Source organism: Garra rufa, chromosome 6 (genome assembly GCF_049309525.1).
Source record: "Garra rufa chromosome 6, GarRuf1.0, whole genome shotgun sequence".
NCBI lineage: Eukaryota > Metazoa > Chordata > Actinopteri > Cypriniformes > Cyprinidae > Garra > Garra rufa.
Window position 1 is genome coordinate 54,299,979 of NC_133366.1, and position 24,341 is coordinate 54,324,319.

The 24,341-nt window shown below is 35.2% G+C and overlaps 1 protein-coding gene across 1 annotated transcript in view; it reads right to left on the reverse strand.

Annotated features, from left to right (window-relative positions):
* LOC141336983 (sodium- and chloride-dependent GABA transporter 2-like) overlaps nucleotides 1-24,341 on the reverse strand; it is a 54,716-nt gene that overhangs the window by 5,444 nt on the left and 24,931 nt on the right. Inside the window, exons 4-16 of the mRNA XM_073842704.1 lie at nucleotides 19,014-19,212; nucleotides 14,308-14,442; nucleotides 12,167-12,307; nucleotides 10,021-10,099; nucleotides 9,780-9,912; nucleotides 8,697-8,831; nucleotides 8,264-8,367; nucleotides 7,681-7,805; nucleotides 6,078-6,190; nucleotides 5,871-6,008; nucleotides 4,705-4,807; nucleotides 2,993-3,093; nucleotides 2,742-2,912 (exon numbers count right to left, since the gene is read on the reverse strand). Coding sequence (XP_073698805.1) covers nucleotides 2,742-2,912; nucleotides 2,993-3,093; nucleotides 4,705-4,807; nucleotides 5,871-6,008; nucleotides 6,078-6,190; nucleotides 7,681-7,805; nucleotides 8,264-8,367; nucleotides 8,697-8,831; nucleotides 9,780-9,912; nucleotides 10,021-10,099; nucleotides 12,167-12,307; nucleotides 14,308-14,442; nucleotides 19,014-19,212 — 1,677 coding nt within the window. The remainder of the gene's footprint in view (nucleotides 1-2,741; nucleotides 2,913-2,992; nucleotides 3,094-4,704; nucleotides 4,808-5,870; nucleotides 6,009-6,077; nucleotides 6,191-7,680; nucleotides 7,806-8,263; nucleotides 8,368-8,696; nucleotides 8,832-9,779; nucleotides 9,913-10,020; nucleotides 10,100-12,166; nucleotides 12,308-14,307; nucleotides 14,443-19,013; nucleotides 19,213-24,341) is intronic.

The window sequence follows — 24,341 nt, forward strand, 5'->3', positions numbered from 1 at the left end:
CCCAGCCTTCCAGAGCCTCCGCTGGTTCCGCCCAGTCTTCCAGAGCCTCCGCTGGTTCCGCCCAGTCTTCCAGATCCTCCGCTGGTTCCGCCCAGCCTTCCAGAGACTCCGCTGGTTCCGCCCAGCCTTCCAGAGACTCCGCTGGTTCCGCCCAGCCTTCCAGAGACTCCGCTGGTTCCGCCCAGCCTTCCAGAGACTCCGCTGGTTCCGCCCAGCCTTCCAGAGACTCCGCTGGTTCAGCCCAGCCTTCCAGAGCCTCCGCTGGTTCCGCCCAGTCTTCCAGAGCCTCCGCTGGTTCCGCCCAGTCTTCCAGATCCTCCGCTGGTTCCGCCCAGCCTTCCAGAGACTCCGCTGGTTCCGCCCAGCCTTCCAGAGACTCCGCTGGTTCCGCCCAGCCTTCCAGAGACTCCGCTGGTTCCGCCCAGCCTTCCAGAGACTCCGCTGGTTCAGCCCAGCCTTCCAGAGCCTCCGCTGGTTCCGCCCAGTCTTCCAGAGCCTCCGCTGGTTCCGCCCAGTCTTCCAGATCCTCCGCTGGTTCCGCCCAGCCTTCCAGAGACTCCGCTGGTTCAGCCCAGCCTTCCAGAGACTCCGCTGGTTCCGCCCAGTCTTCCAGAGCCTCCGCTGGTTCCGCCCAGCCTTCCAGAGACTCCGCTGGTTCCATCCAGTCGTCCTGAGATTCCTGTCTGCCCGGTTCTGGTCACGGAGCTCATGCATGGACTGTTCCCACCCACCCTCCCTGCTGCTCCAGTCCCGCCACCTCTGTCTCCTGACAGTCCCTCTGCTCACCCACATCCCACCTTCGGTGCAGAGGACTTGCCGTGGGACTGCCAGTCTCCATCGGTGTCCAGACTGAAGGATCCCTCACCATCACCTCCAGTCTCAGAGTCCTGGACTCCACTTCGGCCCTCCGACCCTGCGGCTCCACCCCGGCTCTGTGCTCCCTCGTCTCCGTTGTCGGCCGTCGGCCCACCAGCTCCTCCGGGCTCCATCGTCTCTCCGGCTCCGCCCCGGTCAGTCGTCGCCCCACCTTCGCCTCTGGACTCTACTCCTCCGGCTGCGCCTCGTCACTCCGTCCTGCCGGCTCTGTGGACCTCCTCCCTCCCGTGGGCACAGCCTCGATCCTCTGTCACTCCGGCTCCGCTGCGTACCTCCGGACCTCCATCTCCGCCGGGGTCGCCAGAGCCTTGGGTTCCGCCTTGGCCCTCCGGATCCTCTGTGTCGCCCAGGACCATCGACTCTCCGGTTCCGCCTCGGGCTCCACCGGCTCCACCTCCGTCGGTCGGCCCCATGCAGGAGCCAACCCTTCCTTCATCATGGCTTCTCCCTCCGTCGGCTCCGCCTCAGTTCCTGGTTCCAGTACCCCTACATGGACCTGGCCCTCCATCCCTCCCCCTGTTACGCCTCCGCTCCACCACCCTCCAGGTTGTATTAGGTGGTTAGAGCGTCTGGAAGCCGCTCCTTGGGGAGGGGCTCTGTCACGTATCTGGTCTATCTCGTCATGAACTCTAGCACACACATTCTGGACTGCAAACCCCATAAGCCACTGCACCAATCACTGCACACAGCTGCTCCTCGTTTCCCACTGAACTGATTGCTGCATACACCTGTTTCACATTTACCCACATGCATTTAAGCCACTCACACACACAGCCACCTTGCGAAGTCTTATCATTCCCTATGGTTGTTATTCTAAGCGTTTTTCATGTTTCCATGCTCCCTGGCCTTGTTGTTTCCTTAGTTTATTCCTGGTTTGTTTTGTTTGTCTTATTTGTTTTCTTTGTCACTTTGGACTGCCCTTCTGGATTTCGACCCCCCGCCTGTGTTACGGATTACTCTCTGGATTTTCTTTGAGGTTACTGTTTGCCGATATTTTGACCCTGTCTGTTTGACCACGTCTCTTAAATAAATGCTGCGAATGGATCCGCACGTCTCAGTCTGACTCCCTGTGACATATCTAAACACTGGATCAAGTCTGGTTTAAAATTCTTGTTTAAGATTTTTGACATATTAAAGTCAAATGTTTTAAAGAAGGAATGTCTTATTTTGTCACTCCATAATTCAGAAAACACTTGGAAAAGACAGAAAATTATATCTTTTCTCAATTTTTGGGGAGTGAAATGTTGTAACTGCAAAAATGCTTTTCTTACTTCGATTTTTTGTCTTGTTTCCAGCCAAAATATCTAAAAATTCTTAAATCCAGAAGGATTTCCTAGACAAGTAAAAATTATTTTCTTGTTTTCAGAAAAAAAAATAAATAAATAATTAAATTAAAATTAATTCCCCATTGGCAGATTATTTTGCTCATTCTAAGCAAAAACTCACTTAATTTAGACTTTTTCTGAAAACAAGAAAATAATTTTTACTTGTCTACAAAATCCTTCTGGATTTAAGAATTTTTAGATATTTTGGCTGGAAACAAGACAGAAGATCTAAGTAAAAAACATTTTTGCAGTGTATAAAATCAAGCAAATTATATATGAACAAATCCCTTTGTAAAAGCCTTCAGAATATAGACAGGAATACAAATGTAAAGTCTCTAATAGAGTCTTTTGGATGTTTTCTTTCCACTAGTCTGAAAAAACACATTATGAAACACCAAAAAGCCCAAAATCTCAAACTTGACAGATGCATTTTGCATGCAATGTGTCTCCTTCATGACTGAACAACATTAAATCTGATGGTAAATCTGTCTAGAAAGGTTTATATGATTACATCACTAAACCTAAAGTGTCATTCTCCACCTGTTGAAGGTTTCCCGGTGTGTTTAGGAGGCTGTAGATGGCCCAGAGAGGCAGGAGAGACACGGAGGACAGCGTCAGCGTCCAGCCCATCGCTGTGGCCCATCCGGGGGCCGTCACGCCATTGGCGAGGGTCAGCGGAGACCAGAAGATGAGCGAGAAGCCGAACGTGCCCTGAACACACACAGAGATGAATGAGAGGATGCTGACGGTCAATCAGCGTCTGCTATCAGCGTCCAGATCGAGTGACCCACGATGCACACGGCGGGCGTCAGGTAACGCCAACACAGCCTGAAACTGCAGAGCGGCTGGTAACCGATCATGGCCTTAATGTCGTTACTGAAACGATCCGCACCTGAGAACAGCACAACAAGTTAACTATCAGGAGAATCAAAACGTCCGTATTTCATCCCAAAATCAATACAAAAATAAAATATTATATTTATATATCACAAAAACATACAATGCCACTCAAAAGTTTGGGATCAGTAAGATATTTAATTGTTTTTAAAGATGTTTCTTATGCTCATCAAGGCTTTTATTTGATCAAAAATACAGAAAAAACTGTAATATTGTGAAATATTATTTAAATTTAAAATAACTGTTTTCTATGTGAATATATTTTAAAATGTAATTTATCCCTGTGATACGAAGCTAAATTTTATCAGCTCTAGTCTTTAGTGTCACAAGATCCTTCAGAAATCATTCTAATATACTGATTTATCAATGTTGGATACAGTTGTGCTGCTTAATATTTTTGGAACCTACTAAAATGTTGAAAAGAACAGCATTTATTTAAAATAGAAAGGTTTTCTAACAATATGCACTACTGTTCAAAAGTTTGAGGTCATCTTTTTTTTTTTTTTTTTTTAAGAAATTAATACTTTTCTTCACCAAGGATGTGTTAAATAATAAAAAGTGATTGCATAGATTTACATTGTCGGAAAAGAGTTATATTTTGAATAAATACTGTTCTTTTTAACTTGTTATTCATCAAAAGAGAAAAGAAAGATAAAAAAAAATATTTGGCAGCACAACTGTTTCCAACAATGATAATTCTAATAATAAATCGGCATATTAGAATGATTTCTGAAGAACCATGTGGCACTTAAAACTGGAGTAAAAGCTGATAAAAATTAAATCACAGGAATAAATTATATTTTAAAGTACATTAATATAAGAACCATAATTTTATTTTGTAATAACATTTTGCAATATTAAATTTTTTTCTGTATTTTTATTCAAATAAATGCAGCCTTGATTGATGAGCATAAGACTGATGAGACTTCTTTAAAAAACATTACAAGGCTTACTGATCCCAAAGTTGAGCGGTAGTGTATGTATGAACTCGCAAAAACAAAGATATTGAGATTAAGATATTTTTTCCCTTAAAATACACACATATTTCTTCATTTATAATTATATATAACAAAAAAATAAGATATTATTTTATAAGACCTTTTTCCTGCAAAATATCATTGCATCAATGCAAACCTTTTTGTCATTACTGTAAATGTGAGTTGGACTGCAGCTGTATGTACACATGCTGTCCCTTATAAATGGTTAAATGATGGTATCAGATTGTCAGCAAACTATTTAAAGCAGCTATTGATACTGATGTGATATTAATAAGTGTGTGTGTGTGTGTGTGTGTGTGTGTGTGTGTATTCTCTACATTATGAGGAACAAATGTCACCACCAGTATTTTATTTTAACCTTGTGGGGACATTTTTTGGTCCCTCTGAGAAAACAAGCTTATAAATCACACAGAATGAAATGTTTTGAGAATCTAAACTAGCCAGTAGTTTTGTGTGAGGGGTAGGTTTAGGTTCATAGTTAGGGTAAGAAAATAAATAATTTTACAATAAAATAAACAGAATACAGTTTGAGAAGTAGAAAAAACATTATACCAATGGAATAAACTTATAAAACATGGTCTATTGTGTGTTTGTGTGTGTGTTTGTACCGTAGATCCATCCAATGGCCACAGACTGACAGACGGACAGCAGCAGCAGACTGGCTCCACTGCAGGAGAAATGATCATAGATCTGAAACACATACAGGCCTCCCTGAACACACACACACACACACACACACACACACACACACACACACACACACACACACACACACACACACACACACACACACACACACACACACACACACACACACACACACACACAGAGAGAGAGAGGAAGACAGCGATACACACACCTTCATCATCAGATGACAGACTGATCTGACTGAGTAGGAATTAAGATCTCTATCTGCTCACCAAGACTGCATTTAGATAAAAATACAGTCAAAATTGTGAAATATTATTACAATTCAGAATAGCTGTTTTCTATGTGAATCTATTTTAAAATGTAATTTATTTCTGTGATCAAAGCTGCATTTTCAGCATCATTACTCCAGTCCTCAGTGTCACATGATCCTTCAGAAATCATTCTAATATAGAGATTTTTGCTCAACAAACATTTCTGATTATTATCAATGTTGAAAACACTTGTGCTGCCCAATATTTTTGTGGAAATGTCACACGTTTTATTTTTCAGGATTCACAGATGAACAGCATTTATTTGAAACAGAAATCTTTTGTAAGATTAAAAATGTCTTTACTATCACTTTTGATCAATTCAATGCATATAAATTACGAATTTCTTAAAAAAAAGTCATATACTGTATATAAGGGAATCTGCACTGCAAAAAATTATTTTCTTACTTAGATTTTTTGTCTTGTTTCTAGCCAAATTATCTAAAATTCTTAAATTAAGAAGGATTTTTTTAGATAAGTAAAAATTGTCTTGTTTTTAGAAGAAACAAGTCAAAATTGAGTGCGTGTTTGCTTGAAACAAGCAAAATAATCTGCCAGTGGGCTAAGAAAAATAATTTAGATTTCTGTTTGAAATAAGATGTTTTTTTTTTACCCCATTGGCAGATTATTTAGCTTGTTCTAAGCAAAAGCTCACTTAATTTTGACTTGTTTTTTTCTGAAAACAAGAAAATGATTTTTACTCGTCTAGAAAATCCTTCTTAATTTAAGTTTTTTTTTTGATATTTTGGCTGGAAATGAGACAAAAAAATCTAAGTGAGAAAAGCATTTTTTGCAGTGTGAGTGAAATGTCTCACCGGCGTCATCATCAGAAGTCCAATCAGGAAGCAGAGGGAGCAGACGAGCAGGAGCAGAATCTCACGCCGGTGACGTCTGCGGACAAATTCGGGATATAGATCCGACACGGACATCATCAGCGCCTCCAGACTGACGAACTAAACGCACAAAGAGAGCGATCAGCAGTGCTGAACTCACATTAGACACAGATGAGAGTCACAACACACCTGAGTGTCCAAACCCAACATCAGGATCATGAGGAAGAAACACACGGCCCACAGCTGCGGCACAGGCATCATGGACACGGCCCGCGGATACGCTATGAACGCCAGACCAGGACCTGAATGAGACACACAGGCACCGCAGGACAGTGATGTAAATAGATACATAGATTGCTTTTCTTACCTAGATTTTTTATCTTGTTCCAGCCAAACTATCTAAAAAGTCTTAAACCAGGAAGGATTTTCTAGACGAGTAAAAATTATTTTCTTTTTTTTCTCTATTTTTGACATATTAAAGTCAAATGTTTTTGGAATTTGGGTATCTCATTTTGTCACTCCATAATTCAGAAAATACTTAGACAGAAAACAATATATTTTTACAATTTTTTAGAATGAAATGTTGTACACTGCAAAAAAAAAAATGTTTTTTTTTGTCTTGTTTCCAGACAAAATATCTAAAAGTTCTTAAATCAATAAGGATTTTCTAGATAAATATTTTCTTGTTTACAGAAAAAAACTGTCAATATTAAGTGTGTTTTTGCTTGAAACAAGCTAAATAATCTGCCACTGGGGTAAGAAAAATAATCTTGTTTTCTGTTTGAAATCGAAATTTATTTGCTTACCCCATTGGCAGATTATTTTGCTTGTTTCAAGCAAAAACACACTTCATTTTGACTTGTTTTTTTTCTGAAAACAAGAAAATATTTTTTACTTGTCTAGAAAATCCTTCTTGATTTAAGAACTTTTAGACATTTTGGCTGGAAACAAGACAAAAAATCTAGGTATGACAAGCATGTTTTGCAGTGTAAGGGTTTTATAGAAGAGTGGGATAACAGCTAACAGAAAATGTTCTGTCAAGGTTCTCTTAACGTTATGAGCAAACATTCTTCTAGTAACAGTAATTCAACAGTGTTCATTCAATGTCATCTGCTCTTTAATAATGTTTTCAAATGTTAGCACAAACATTTTATTTATTCATTGTTAATGGAACACTTTTTAGAAACATTTCAGTTGGACAATCATCTAACATTTTTTTAAATGTAACAGAATGTTTCAAAAGTAACATTCCCATAATGTGTGCAAAATGATACAATGGAATGTTCCCCTAATGTTCGCAAAACATTAAAAAAGTACATCTTGAAATAAAATGTAGAGGACAACAAACAAAGCAACACATCATAAACTAAATAAATATACAATGACATGTTGCAATCATTAAATATAAGCACATTGAAAAGTGAGTAAAAAACTAAATAAATGCAACCTGACATAGGACATAATATATGCCTTTGAAAAGAATATTGTCACACCTATTTTACATGCAAATCTAAATGAATGCATTTCATGCCTTATTTATTTATGGATGAATGCTTATGTTTCAGTGCACTTTTATGTTCCTTATGTTGCATACAAAGAAAAAAACGAAACATTTTTAAACATTTAAAAAACGGGATGTTTAGAGAACATTCAGAAATAACATTCTCAGAACTTAATGGAGATGTAAGCAAATTGTTTTTACAAAATACTCTATTTGTGTTAGCTGGGATGTGGATGATTGTGAACAGGCATTTCTGATTTCCATCAGAACCCAAACGATCGTGTTTTTTACCAGACTGCGCCACGTCTGCGATATCCACACCCTGCTCCTGTGCCATGAAGCCCAGTACGGAGAAAATGGCGAATCCTGCGATGAAACTGGTGCTGCTGTTGAGGAGACACAGTCTGAAACAATCCCTGAAACAGAAACCCATTCACGTTTATTACTGATCACATGCAGCTGACCTGAGAAAATAACATGCAGATCTGAACCTTTTTAAAAATGAAATTGCTCAAAAAAGAATTTAATATAGCCTAAATATATGAGATGAAAAATGAAATGAATACTTTGATTTGAATAAAATAAAACAAACTTAAAGTAAAATAAAAATTATTTAAAACAATTTGGAAATATATATATAAAAAAAATTAGTAAAAATGACAAAACCACATGAAATTAAAATTACAATGAAAATAAAAAAATAAAAACTATAATTCCCAGTGAAAGCATTAAGTAATAAAATGTATACATTTAATGCAACGTAAATTACTTTTGATAAGAGCGTTTGACAAATGCATACATGTAAATGAATCAGGCCAGGAAATGAATTAGGAAAGTCATCATTGTTTTGATGGTGGTGTGAGAAAATACACACTTGTAACAGTCGTTGTTGAATTTGTTGTAGCTGCCGAGAGCCGTAAGACTTCCAAGACAAATGCCATATGAGAAGAAGATCTGAGTCCCGGCGTCCATCCATACCTGACAGACACAGAGAGACAAACACACAGCCTGGACTTCATGCTGAGCATATTAGTACAGTCTATACTATAAACTTTATCTCTGTCTTTTATTGAGCAGCTTCAAAAATAAACTTTAGTCACTGATTAAAGAACTTCTCTCCAATTTTTCCTCTACAGATTAAAAACTGAACAAAGCAAAGCATCACACATTTTTTTTTAATAACAATTCAAATGCAACCTGATAACTTCTTGATTATTTTTTATGCTCAGAAGTGTTAGTGGAGATGAATGCGTGTTCAGATGTAAAGGTCATATGTGTTCAGAGGTGATCATGTGACGCTGCGGTACCTGTGGGTCCATCAGCCGCGTGTGGTTAGGTTTCAGGTAATAAACGATCCCGTCCACAGCCCCGGGGAGAGAAACACCACGAATCAACAACACCAGCAGCATCACGTACGGGAAGGTGGCTGTGACATACACAACCTACACAACACGACATAAATTAAACAAATAAAAATATACTAAAAGTGTTAAATACATGGAATTTTGATATAAATAAATGAACAATAAAATTTGATAAATTGTGCATAAATAAGCTGTGAAATACATTTCTTTATTTTTTTGATGTAAAAAAGGAATTATGCCATTATGCCATAAAGTACACCTTGAAATAAAATGTAAAGGACAACAAACTAAACTAAATAAATAATGACATGCTGCAATCATTAAATATACACACATTGAAATGTAAGTAAAAAAAGAAGTTAAATGCAACTTTACCTGAATTACGACATAGTATGCCTTTGAAATTAATATTGTCACACCTATTTTTCATGAAATTCTCAATGAATGTATTTCCCACCTTATTTATTTATTTATTTATGCATGCATGCATGTTTCTATTAACTTTTACAGTTTAATTGCAACATTCCATGATGTATTTAATAAGTTATATATATATATATATATATATATATATATATATATATATATATATATATATATTTATTTATTTATGCATACAAGCATGCTTATTTTTCAATGCAATTTGTTTTAATTGCAACATTCCCTGATGCATTTAATAATTAATGAATTTGCATACATGCATGCCTACATTTAAATGCAATTTATATTTTTATTGGAACATTCTACGATGCATTCATTCATTCATTCATTCATTCATGCTTATATTTCAATGCACTTTTATGTTTTTTTTGTGCAACATTCCTTGATGCATTTAACAATTTATCTATATTTTTATTCAATTTTGTTGTTTAGAAAAGTTTTTAAAGTTTATATTCACTCCTAGATGAGTTGAAACATCAAAGCCTATTATATGCCTCAGATTTATTGCACTCTGGCATAAGGGCTATAAAGGACCATCTTCTCTCATCTTATGGTATAAAAACTGGCAGCACTTACTCCATTTACCTTGCCGGTGGATTTGACTCCTTTCCAGACACAGAAATAGCAGACGATCCACACGAGCAGCAGACACAGGGCCAGACGCCAGTTCACTGAGCCCAAATGATCCACACTAGCAGACAGATCCAACACCTCATGCCTGGAGAGAGACACACACTCACTCACTCACTCACTCACAAACACTCAAACACTCAACACACCAGCAGACCCTTCAAATCACTGCCGTGGGTTCATACCAGACACTCACTCCCAAAACTCAATGACTGGGGATGTGGCGTTTTCAGAGAGATTGCTCATGTTGTGTCCATCAAACCCCATGCAGGAGTCTAGAGGAGACACAACACAACACATTTACACTATTATACCCATGATTGCACTTATGTACTCATCTTCCTCAGTGTTTATACCTTGGATGAAGGAAATGAATATAAATCTAGATCCATGTGCTGTCAAGATGCTAATGGTTCAAATTTAGCTCAAATTTGCATTTCAATGTGAAAAAATCAGTGTGGAATAAGTCTTTCTAAGACCCGCCATTAAATGCATGTCAGCCAATCCGATACCAGCAAACACAGTGACTGACAGACAGAGAGCATTTCTGATTGGGTAATAAATATTGTGACAGAGACAGGTAAGATTTGTGACATTTGTTTGGTAATGGCATTTTATGAGTAAATTATTACAAATATATTAAAATACATATAAATAGAGCACCTTTAAAACCATATCTGCTTAAATAGATCATAAAGCCATAGGAGAATTGAGAATGTTTTGTATATATGTGAACCTGGACCACGAAACCAGTCATAAGGGTCACATTTAAAAAAAAAATTGAGATTTATACATCACCTGAAAGCTGAATAAATAAACTTTCCATGTATGATTTGTTAGGATAGGACAATATTTGGCAGAGATACAACTATTTAAATATCTGGAATCTGAGGGTGCAAAAAAAATCGCCTTTAAAGTTGTCAAAATGAAGTTCTTAGCAATGCATATTACTAATCAAAAATCAAGTTTTGATATATTTACAATAGGAAATTTACAAAATATCTTAATGGAACATTAAGATTACCTAATATCCCTACCTAATGATTTTTGGCATAAATAAAAAATCTATAATTTTTAAAATACACTGTTTATAAGCTCAAATTTAAAATATTTTATTATAGTTTATACATATGTATCCCATCTTATACTCTACACAATGATTTTAAAATACACTTTAAGGTCATTTAAAAAAAGAACAGACATGGATTAAAAGCCACAAAACACACATTTCATGATGCATTTATTTGTTTACTTATGCATGTTTATATTTCAATGCATTTTTATGTTTTCATTGCAACATTCCCTGGTGCATTTAATGATTCATGTATTTGCATACATGTATGCTTACATTTCAGTGCAATTTACATTTTTATTGCAACATTCCATGATGCATTTATTTATTTATTCATTCATTCACTCTTATATTTCAATGCTCTTTTATATTTCCATTGTGGCACTTCAAGATGCATTTAATGATTTATTTTTGAATGCATGCATGCTTACATTTCAATGCACTTTTATGTTTTTATCGCAACATTCCATGATGTATTTAATGAGTTATTTATATATTTATTTATTTATGCATACATGCATGCTTCCATTTCAATGCAATTATTTTTAATTGCAACATTCCATCATGCATTTATTTATTTACTTATGGTTTTATTTCAATGTACTTTCATGTTTTCATTGCAACATTTCCTGGTGCATGTGATGATTTATGTATTTGCAGATGCATGCGTACATTTCAATGCAATTTACATTTTTATTGTAACATTCCATGCATTTATTTATTCATTCATTCACTCTTATATTTACTCATATTATATTTACTTATATTCATTCACATATTATGGATTCTTTGTGTTTCTATGTGTTGTGTCTATAAGCTGTATGTAACTCAGATTTTAAATATTTAGTGTTTTGTGAAGTTTATACATATGTATCCCATCTTATACTAACCCAATGACTTTAAAATACACTTTAAGGTCATTTAAAAAAAAAAAAACAGACGTAGATTAAAAGCCACAAAATTGTGGCTGGAAAAAGTGCTATTCGAGTTTTTAGAGTGTGGACGTGCTCTCTGTTGTGTGATGTGCTCTATGGGTGGGGAATGAGCACATCTCTGGAGTTCAGTCCTGACTGTCAAGATATTTGGATAATGGAAACGAACTGGGCCAAAATTTGGCCTAAATCTTGGCCCGCTACTCTCGTATGAGCACACAGATGATGTGAGCGCACTGAAATACTGGAGGAACGGCCTGGATCTGCAGGGAAGTGACGGGATGGTGATGTACAGTGTGTGTGTGTGTGTGTGTGTGCATGGGATGAGTGTTTTTCACCTGTGTTCCAGGTGTTGTTGCAGTGTGACCAAGGAAGCGGTGTCTGGAAGCTGCTGCACAGGTAGAAAAGAGCCCAGGCCAGAATAACGATATAATACACACAGCTGTGTAAGATCATCATCTGACTGGCAAAACCCAGACCTGAAATAACAGAACAATCTAATCACAGCCACATAGAAAATAAACAAATCAAAGATAAATCTAAAATCTTAATGCACAAATTCAATACAGAAAGTGGCATTCACAAATAAAATCAAACAAACACACTAACGCATGCGGACAGATTTATGTGACCACATAAAGTTTAAAAAAATGTGAATGTGTGAATGAAATGTGGAAGATTTTGGGTCTGTTTCTAACTAACTATATATATATATATATATATATATATATATATATATATATATATATATATATATATATATTTGTCAACATATGAAGTGGATCAAAACCTTTCATCAAAGTGGTCCTAAAACCAACTTTGATTCACTTTTTTGATCCACTTAAAATGTTGACTACTGTTTATATATAGTTAAAAACACTGCCACTCAAAAGTTTGGGATCAGTAAGATTTTTAATGCTTTTTAAAGGAGACTTTTCTGCTCACCAAGGCTGCATTTATTAGATTGAAAATACAGAAGAAAAAAATAAAACTGAAATATTATTGCAATTTTAAATAGTGGCTTTTTATTCCGTTATACTTTAAAATAGAATTTATTCCTGTGATGCAACCTGTGATGCTTTTTTTCCGGATTCTTTGATCAATAAAATGTCAAAAAGAACAGCATTTATTTAAAATAGAAATCTTTTGTAACAATATACACTACCTTTCAAAGTTTGGGGTCAGTCATTTGTTTTTCTTTCTTTCTTTTGTCTGTAAATTTAGTGATCTGTAGATTTAGTGATAGTGAAAAAAGTGATAAAGACGTATATTGTTAGAAAAGATTTTTGAACAAATGCTGTTCTTTTAAACTTTTTATTCATCAAAGAATCCTGAAAACAGTATTACAATGAAGTATCATAAGGAAATTCAGCTTTACATCACAGAAATAAATTATATGTTAAAGTATAAAGTAAACTGTTATTTTGAATTGCAATAATATTTCTTAATATTACTTTTTTGTATGTTTGATTAAATAAATGGAACTTTGATTAGCATAAGAGACTTTTTTTTAAATAAAAAGAATCTTAGTGATCCCAAACTTTTGAGCAGCAGTATATATATATATATATATATATATATATATATATATATGTAATATATAAGTTTTTAATGTTTTTTTCTTCATTAAAATTCTATTTATTTAATCAAAAATACAGAAAAAAGTAATATTAAGAAAAATGATTGCAAATAATACATTTTAATTAATTAATTATTATTTTTTGGCTGAAATAAAATAAGCTAATTACATAACAAAATATTTTTCTTAATTAAATTGATTAAATACAATTGAAAAATAAAACTAAATCAAAATATCAATAAAAACTAAAATAACACTGAAATAACACAAAGCATCCTTAAAATAAAATAAACTTTAACTAAAATTTGTATAAAGTATAAACAATAATAATAATAAAAAAAAACTTTAAGTTTATTTTATTTCAGCTATTTGCCAAAGCAACTATTCGCTTTTTGAATAGTTTCACTTGAAGTATTAAAATACCTAAAAATAAAATAAATAATAATAATAATATCTATCTATCTATCTATCTATCTATCTATCTATCTATCTATCTATCTATCTATCTATCTATCTATCTCTATATCAATATCTATACTGTATATATATATATATATATATATATATATATATATATATCAATATCTATATCTATATCTATCTATCTATCTATCTATCTATCTATCCATCTATCTATCTATCTATATATAAATGTATATATTAAACTATACATATTTAAAAAACACAAAACAAAATTACAAAAACTTTAACTAACTAAAATTTAAATATCATAGAAGTTTTGGAATAAAATGCATGAGTCATATGGACTTCACTACTGTTTGTAGCTTGACATTTTCCACGAATAAATAGAAATCAAAGAGGTTTAGACCATCCTAAGGGTGATGAGTTGATGAGAGGATGGTAATTTCTGCATGTGTGACTACTTTAAACGATTGAAACCTGCAAACAGCGGACAGATTTTCATCCAGGCGCCGACTCCTCCTAAACTGGTGAACTGACCCAGAGCCGTCTCCAGCAGGAAGAGAGGAACGCCGCACATGACCAGGAATAATATATACGGCACAAAGAACACACCTGTCCACACACACACACACACACACACACACACACACACACACACACACACACACACACACACACACACGAGGATTATGGGACGTCATGAACAAAACACACAACAGCACATGAGCATGCTGAGTCACGCAAGTCAACTCAAATTAAGCCACGTGTTTCTATAGCGCTGTATACAATACAGATCGCTTTCAAGCAGCTGCACAAAAAAACAAACAGGAAAACAGCAGCATTACTGTGGCACAACAGCAGCATTACTACTGCTAGAAAACTTGCTAATCATGTTAGAAACAGGCTAGTAACTTGTCAGTCATGCTAATGACGTAAATAACGTGCTAATCATGTTAGAAACGTTAGCAACATGCTAATCATTCTAGAAACATGCTAGCAACTTGCTAATGACATGCTATAATGCAAGTAACATGTTAATTATGCCAGAAACACGCTAAAACATGCTAATCATACTAGAAACAGGCTAGTAACTTGTCAGTCATGCTAACGACGTAAATAACATGCTAATCATGTTAGAAACATGCTAGAAACTTGCTTATCATATTAGAAACATGCTAATGACATGCTAGAAACTTATTATGCTAGCAACATATTAAACATGCTAGAAAAATGTTAGAATCATGTTAACTACATTCTAATCATGCTAGCAACATGCTAATGACATGTAAATAACATGCTAATCATGCTAGAAACATGTTAGCAACTTGCTAATTATTCTAGAAATATGTTAACAACTTGCTAATCATTTTAGAAACATGCTAAAAACTTGCTAATCATGTTAGAAACATGCAAATGACATGCTAGTAACCTGCTAATCATTTTAGAAACATGTTACAGTTTTTTTCAGTCGCTAACAAGCGTTTGTCCAAACAGTTGTCACATTTTCAAAACTCTAAACACAATTAGCACAGCATCGGTCTTTTATGGCCATACCATTCACACATTTCATGTCGTTTTCACCCAATATGCAGTCAGTGAACACATTTCCACAATGCTTACATTTTCTTAACAGACAAGCTATACCTCCCAACAAAATGATGGATTGTTTTTGTAGTATTTACGAATGTTAACACACAACATCCCACAATAGCAAAAACAATATTCCAAACCTTAGATACAGTATAAAAACCTCTGCTTCTGCAATGATATCAGTTCAATATCAATATCAAAAATATATCTCAGCTGATAATAAACAAACAATTGAATAATTGACACACAGCTGATTTATGTTGGGTAAATTAGGGCCAACCACAGCTGATTCCAGTCTGGCTTACACTCAGAGGCAGTAATTTTTTCTATTACATTTACACTTATACAGTAAAATGAGGACTTTGAGGAGTGATGTTTTGGAAACAGGGTTGGGGTTAATTCAGGAATGGACTCAACAATTCCAATTCAAAGAAGGAAATGGAATTGGAATGGAATTAGAATTGGAATTCAACAACAATTACAGGAAACAGAATTGGAATTGAATTGGAATTACAGGAAGTGGAATTCAATTCAGGGAAATTCCACTGAATTCCATTTATTGCTGTTTCTGAGCATCTATGTGTGATTGCATTTAGATACATACATTTTAACTTTATTTATGATGCTTTACAAATAGCAAGTAATGTATGAAATAGAGTTGATCAAATGCAAGTAAATAATGAGAACTGTACATTATGAATTAATAATTGAATGACAGTAGTGATAAGTTTCTGGATGTACTATACATTCAAAATATGATTAGCACATATGTCTCAACTCACAAAAAAATGAGTCATGTTCATTCATGTATTTCATTCTTTTTATTGCATCGAATTATTATCAATTCCTGAAATTTGGCATGTGAAATGATCATGCTTAACCAACTAAACATGCAGTACTTTGTATTTCTTTTATGTGTTTGTTGTTTATGTGATTTACAATATTTGATGTATTATAAACTAGCAACTCAAGTGGAATTTTTTGGAATTTATTTGATTTCAATTCTGTTTCCTGACATTCCAATTCCTAATCCAATTCCATTCCAGGAAGTGAATTGGACTTTACCATTCATTCTCAATTCAATTCATTGCAAGATTGCATAGATTAGATACAGTAATTTTGTGCTTTTTTAGACCCCCCCCCCCTTATTTTTATCTGGGCTTTTTGCTGTTGTTATTTTTATTTATTTATTTATTTTTTGTTCAGAATGCTCTTGTGTGTTTCATGGATATTTTGTTCCCTGTAAGCAATACAGTAAAACTTTTTCTGTTCTATCATACCATGTTTCTACTGTACCTCCTGTTATAGACAGAAAAAGAAACTTATTTGCTTTTTACTGGAATGCTTTTGAATGTGAACAGTACATGTGGACAGACAGTTCCCAACCACGAAATTTAGTGTCAAAACGGTGGATTGCATATTTTGCATGCAAATACCTGTAAAACTGAAACATAAAAAGTCTATGCAGTTTTTGTAATGCCAACAATAGCCAGTATTTTGAAACCTGGTGTACTTTGATTGACTGCGTGTACCTTGTGAAGTGAAAACAAGTGTTATTCTTTGACAGAATAATTTCATTTTGAGTCAGATTTCCAGTGTTTTGGTAAAGTTAGTGTGTGCAGAGAAAGATGTGTCCTGTTTTGAAATGAAGAGTTAGTATATATTTAACAAAATGTATTTTTGAGAAGAAAATTATCCATTTGGCCAATTGTGTTTTGTAGGTGCGAGTCTGTGTTAAGAGTTTAGAAAAAGTATCTGAAGTATGGGTAAGCGCTTGTTAGCGATTGAAAAAAACTGTAAAAACTTGCTAATCATGTTAGAAACATGCGAATGACATGCTAGTAACCTGCTAATCATGCTAGAAACATGCTAGCAACTTGCTAATGACATGCTATAATGCAAGTAACATGTTAATTATGTTAGAAACATGCTACCAACATGCTAGCAATTTGCGAATCACGCTTAAAACTTGCTATCTATCTAATCTTTCTTTATAAAGTAAAAAACTTTAAGCCTTTACAGCTGCTTTAAACTTTCAAGCTAGGCTTTCTCAAGCCAACCTAATGTTTGCCTTGACAAACTTTTTATCTAGTTAACTTTGGTCGCCAAGGCAATTTCTATATATATTACCATGGACCACAAAACCTTAAGTAGCAGTCTTAAGTCTTAAAGGTGCCATAGATACAATATTTTTCATTAAAATTGTTCTACATAGAAGGTATATGGCAGAGGAAAGGCCAAAAATGATCCAGAAACAGTTTTACAAGTCCATTTACAACCCTAGGATTTGTCCCTAGAATGAAATGGTCTGTTATTGCCTTATTTGGAAGGTTCATTAATATTAATGAGGAGCTCAGTTCTGATTGGCTGTTTCAGAGAGCTGCTCATCTCAATAGCTGCACATGGAGGAAATATGCATTTAATTACAGAGCTCTAGCCGCTTTTAATATGCGGTTTATTGAATCTGCCGCTTTGAATCCGCGACATTTTATTCTCACTATTGTGATCCATGTGCTCTGTGTAACGTTACACTGCAGCGACACTAGAACTTACCACACACACTCTAAAAAATAAAAAGTTGAGTCAACTTAAAAAAGTAAAGTAATCTGCTGCAAAGCAATTTTGAGTTCATTCAACTTTAGTAGATGGAAGTTGAGCCACTTCATATATAAAAGTTCACTAAAACTACTTGTTTAAGTTAAATGAACTACCAGTCCTTTTAAAAATGAGTTGGCACAACTTAGTTCTTGAAGTTCATTAAACTCAAAAAAGCTTTGCAGCTGGTTACCTTAATATTTTAAGTTGAGTCAACTTTTTATTTTTTACAGTGCAAGTTCAGATGCTTGTCAGTGATGCTCAGGATCTGTAAATCACTGGCCATCATCAGCGCAGCCATCTCTCTGTTTATGTGGGAAGTGAAATCTTATGAACTGCAATGTAACAGGCTACCGCTAGCATTAAGCTAACCATGTCCCTTCAGTGGTCTTTTGCAAACAGCAGATTTATATAAGAAGGAGGAAATGGTGGCGTTTGAGACTCACGGTGTGTCATGTCCATGTACTGAACTGTTATTATTTAACTATGCCAAGCTAAATACAGTTTTCCATTCTATAACACCTTTAAGTAGCACAGGTATATTTGCAGCAATAGGCAAAAATACATTGTATGGGTCAAAATGATCCCAAATTTTTCTTTGATGCCAAAAATCAGTAGGATATTAAGATCATGTTTAATGAAGTTATTTTGTAGATTTTCAGCTTTAAATATATCAAAATGTAATTTTTGATTAGTAATATGCATTGCTAAGAAACTAATTTGGACAACTTTAAAGGTGATTTTCTCAATGTTTTGGTTTTTTTGCACCCTCAGATTGCAGATTTTCAAATAGTTGTATCTCGGCCAAATATTGTCCTATCCTAACAAACCACACATCAATGGGTTTGTGGTCCAGGATCAATATATTTATAAAATATGTTTACTTTAATAACATTTGTGAAAATCAAGAAAATATGGGTGAAATCAAGCATCAAGCATGACATGAATGTTCTAAGCTAATGACAGAAGGCATGACCAGTGCGCTGACCGTCTCTCACCTCCTCCGTTCTTGTAGCACAGATATGGGAATCGCCACACGTTACCCAGACCGATAATCTGTCCAGCAACAGCCAGCAGAAACTCCGCTTTACTGGCCCACTGACCGCGATCCTGCAGTCGGCCGTCCTCCGCTTGACCTCTGACCCTTCGCACCTGCGAACACATGACCGGCTGCAGCAGATGCAGACCTGCATTCGCCTACAGAACCAGTGCAAAGGGGCAGCGCATTACGTCAACATCGCTCTGCTGGCCACACGGACCGCATTTATCATCTGGGCTCATGTTTGTGTGTTACCTAACACGTTTAGGGTGGAGTGTCCCTAAATAGATGGCAATGCGAGCAGCACATTTAGCAGGAGTGGCTGCTGTCATGTCAGTTATATCCTCTGCAACAGTTTATTAAGGAAACCAGTCTTGAGAAAGACATCCTACTGATCTGCTACTTAAAGTCCCCATGAAATCAAAATGAAAGTTTTTTTTGGCTTTTAGTATGAATATGTTAGCCTTAAAGTTATCTATAAGCTAGTGTGCTTCAAAACAATGACAAAAATCACGTTCACAAGATATGAGCATTCAAAACTACATGCTAGTAACCTGTCAGTCATGCTAATGACATTTAAATTACGTGCTAATCATGCTAGAAACAAGCTAGCAACTTGCTAATCATGTTAGAAACATGCTAATAACATGCTAATAACTTGCTAATCCTGCTAATGACATGCTAGTAACTTGCTAATCATGTTAGAAACATGCTAATAACATGCTAATAATGCTAGAAACTTGCAAAAAACATGCTAATAATTTACTTATCATGCTAATAACATGCTAGTAACTTGCTAATCATGCTAGAAACATGTTAATAACATGCTAATCACTTGCTAATCATGCTAGAAACATGCTAGCAACTTGCTAATGACATGCTAGTAACTTGCTAATCATGTTAGAAACAGGCAAAAACATTCTAATAACTTGCTAATCATGCTAGAAACATGCTAGAAACTTGGTAATGACATGCTTTAATGCAAGTAACATGTTAATTATGTTAGAAACATGCTAGCAACTTTCTAACCATGTTAGAAACATGCTAATGACATGCTAGTAAGTTGCTAATCATGTTAAAAACATGCTAATAACATGCTAATAACTAGCCAATCATGCTAGAAACATGCTAACAACTTGCTAATGAAATGCTAGTAAATTGCTAATCATGTTAGAAACTTGCTAATGACATGCTAGTAACTTCCTAGATATGTTAGAATCATGCTACCTACATGTTAGTAACATGCTAATCATGCTAGCAACATGCTAGTAACTGACTAATCATGCTAACAACATGCTAATCATGTTAGAAATAATGCTACCAACATGCTAGTAACATGCTAATCATGTTAGGATCATGCTACAACATGCTAGTAACTAGCAAATAATGCTAACAATATGCTAGTAGCTTGCAAGTTATGCTTACAATATGCTAGTAACTTGCAAATTATGCTAACAATATGCTAGTAACTTGCAAATTATGCTAACAATATTTTAGTAATATGCAGCATGCTAACAAAATGCTAGTAACTTGCTAATCATGCTAACAACATTCTAGTAGTTGGCTAATCATGTTAACAACATGCTAGTAACATGCTAATTGTGATCAAATCATGCTAGAAACATGCTAGCAACATGCTGATCATGATAAAATCATGCTAGCAACAGGCTAGTAACATGCTAATCATGCTAGCAGCATGCTAGTAACTTGCAAATGATGCTAAAACATGTTAGCAACATGCTAATAACATGCTAATCATGATAACAAAATGCTAGTAACTTCCTAATCATGCTTACAACATTCTAGTAACTTACTAATCACGCTAACAACATGCTAGTAACTTACAAATCATGGTAGCAACATGCTAGTAACATGCTAGAAACCTGCTAATAACATGATAGCAACATGTTAATCATGCTGTAAACATGCTAGCAACTTGCTACCTATCTATATATCGATCTATCAAACTTTAATCTTTTAAAACTACTTTAAACTTTGAACTATTTCAGCCTGAAAACCGTCAAACTTAAAACTTTTTAAACTTTGTAAACTTTCTGGTCCAGCTTTCTCAAGCCAACTTAAAGATTGTCTTGACAAACTTTATCTAGTTATCTTCCAAAATAATCCCTTGAATCGGTTGTTTAAAAACACAGTACAAAAAACGACTTGTTCAGTAATCGTTCAGCAGTTCCTGAAAACACTTACAAAAACTACTCCCCAAATACCTTACAACACCAAAGAAATAAGACCTTATTGAAACAGTGAGTTATAGAAGAAAAATGAAGGTTGAATTGTCATTCAAATGATTTCAGGGCTGATTAGCGGAGGCCAAGCAGGCCAGAGTTGCACAGACTAATTAGACGGGATGTTGACTTAGTAGGAGTGACTGCTTTTCTCTTTCCTTTCATCACACTGTGATATTGTACCCCAGAGAGAGAGAGAGACACTCGACCCCTCACTGAAACTGTCCCACCCTCACCTGAACACACGCATGCAGCGACGAATGATGTCTGAACACATTCATGCAGAGTGACATCACTGCTCAGCGTTCAGCATCGGCACAGAATGCTGGGAGTTATGAATTATGGCCTATTTAAACCAGCTGTGACAATATTAACTGCCAAAGTGATTGTTTTAACAGACAGGTTATGTAATGGCATCGCAACACATCTGACACAATAGCTCTGTGTTTCTGCACAGCTGCTTCTAATGGCGGTCTGACAAACTCAACCTAATATTTATAAGAAAGAAACTCCACCAAATATCACATCAATTCAGCGAACGTCCATCCTTTCATCACCAGCTGCACTTGGTTCATCAGCCCAAATCATCCACCGCTACTATCCAATAAAAATGCCGTTTTAAAGCCCAAAATGTGTTGGGAATAAAAGTGAATGTGTACAGGATTAACATAACTCTTTTTGATCAAGTTGAAATTGTGATCTGATGATTCACATCATTTATTAATGTTAATGTTAACAGATTTTTGTTTATTTTCTTAACTGGAACAAAAACAGAAACTAAAATTAAAACCATAAAAACATTTGTTATTTTATGTTAAATAAGGGTCAAAAACTAAAAAGGGTTTAAGCATAAAAAACAATTGCTTTAAACTGTTGTTGTTTTTCCAAAACAATATTAAAAAGTTTTCTGTTTTATTTAATTGCATTTTTGTTTTTCTGAGCCAAAAAATAAATATCATGTTTTTTCCTAATTTACAGAAGACACCCACTAAAATGTCAGGCATATACAACAAAAATCGATTTATGACATATTAAAAGACAAATTACTTCCACCCCAAATACTAATTAATTGTAATTCTACATTTTTTACAATTTGCCACTATCCTAGGTTTTGCCCATTTGTCAGTAAGATTTTTTTACTCATTTAAAACACAATAAGATTTAATATGCTATCTTATTCTTTTATATATTTTAATATGTACAAGTCTGAATAAGCATGTTGTTTGAATTTTTACATAAATATTGTGTTACACTAAATAATAATGTAACATTATTTTAACCAAATTTTGACATTTTATTGTCCAAAAACTTATTTGAAACCTTAAAAGTAGACACTTTACTTACATCTAATGTGGTTTCTATGTGTCATTGGTTGCTGGGGGTGAGGAGCCAGAGGGAAACACAGTGGAGCCAGGAGTAAAAAACAAACAAAGTATTTAATAAATTAAAACAGGGAAACCAGGAAACACACAACCATGACATATTTAAGATCAAGAACAAACTACTATTTAAAGGTTGAGACTAATTAACAAGGACAGGTGTGGCAGATTACACTAATGGGAGGAAGTCCAAATATGGGCAACGGGTGAAACCAAAACAAACAGAACAACAGGGGGAGACAATGGGAAAAACCAACATGTGAAGTCCAAGGTGTGAGAAACTCTAGGAAAACCTGACACTATGGACATTTTGTACATTTCTTTTGACGTGGACATCTTAACGTCTTTGACCCATAAACATTATGTGAATTGCATTTTAATTTAGTTTAACATGGAATGATTAAAAATCATCTTTGATCACAGGAATAAATGACACTTTACAATATATTCACATAGAAAACATCTAAATTGTTCTAATATTTCACAATATTACTGTTTTACTGTATTCTTGATCAAATAAATGCAGCCTTGGTGAGCAGAAGAGACTTCTTTCAGAATAAACAACTTTTACAATATATAACATACACAGATAAACAAATTATAAAGTCAAAGTCAATTGCAGTCAAATTTACTAACTTTCATTCCAGTAAAATTTCCCATAAACCATATAAACGATAAACATGCAGGTCACCTTTTGCCAGTCTATTGGATTTTTACAGATGTAACCAACAAACTTGTCACATTCCCATGATGCACCCCTGCCAGGCCCTAACAGGCAGTAGCGTGCACTCAGCAGGTCAGACGCTTTAATGAGGAAACGCTAATCACAGCCAGACCACAAAAAACTGCTAATCAGGCCGGACGAACTGACTGTATGGAGGTGTAACAGTGAGCGGTGCTTAACGGCGAGAAGTGCATTTTATAGACGACTACTGTGATTTATACCTCACTGCATCTAGCTGAAGACTGCCATTGTTCCAGTTCTTAGAATATAAAAATAAATGTGCAAATAACATTTTTTGGGAGTGAAAATAAATCAACATATCAACATTTTAGAAACATTTCAAATTTTTTTTTATGTTTACATTTTTAGATCCTAAATGTTTTACGTGTGTATATAAAGCAGACCTGTAAAGGGTTTTCTGATTCTGCAGTCAGTTTCAGAACGTTTCTGTTCTGATTTTATCATACTGTATATACACACACCCATGTATATTTATATATGTTTTGAGTGTTTTGCTTTTGCAGAGTTCACATGGCCTTGAGTGATGTTCTTCTTATTACAGTGGTAACAGCCTGAAGAAGCATTTTACGCAGTTTAAAATTGGTTATGCTTTTTATGGGTTGAAACAATGCTCAAAATGACTGAGAAACTCCAAATATATATTGATAATAGAGCAAAATATTTGACTTCTGAAGGATGAGCAGTGCTTTCTGTTTCAGCCAACACAAAGAGTCGTTTTAAATCCCACGGTTCATTCATTCATGTCAAGAAAAGCCCTTTATTGCCATATAAAAGAACGACTATTGTGCTGCCGAACAGTAATGACATAATGATACTGCTTATGATAAACTGAAAACGGACAGTCCTGGAAATCTACAGATCCTAAGAGAGGGAAGATCTTTTTAGGTTTTCCACACTAAAAAAATATCATTTTAATCCCA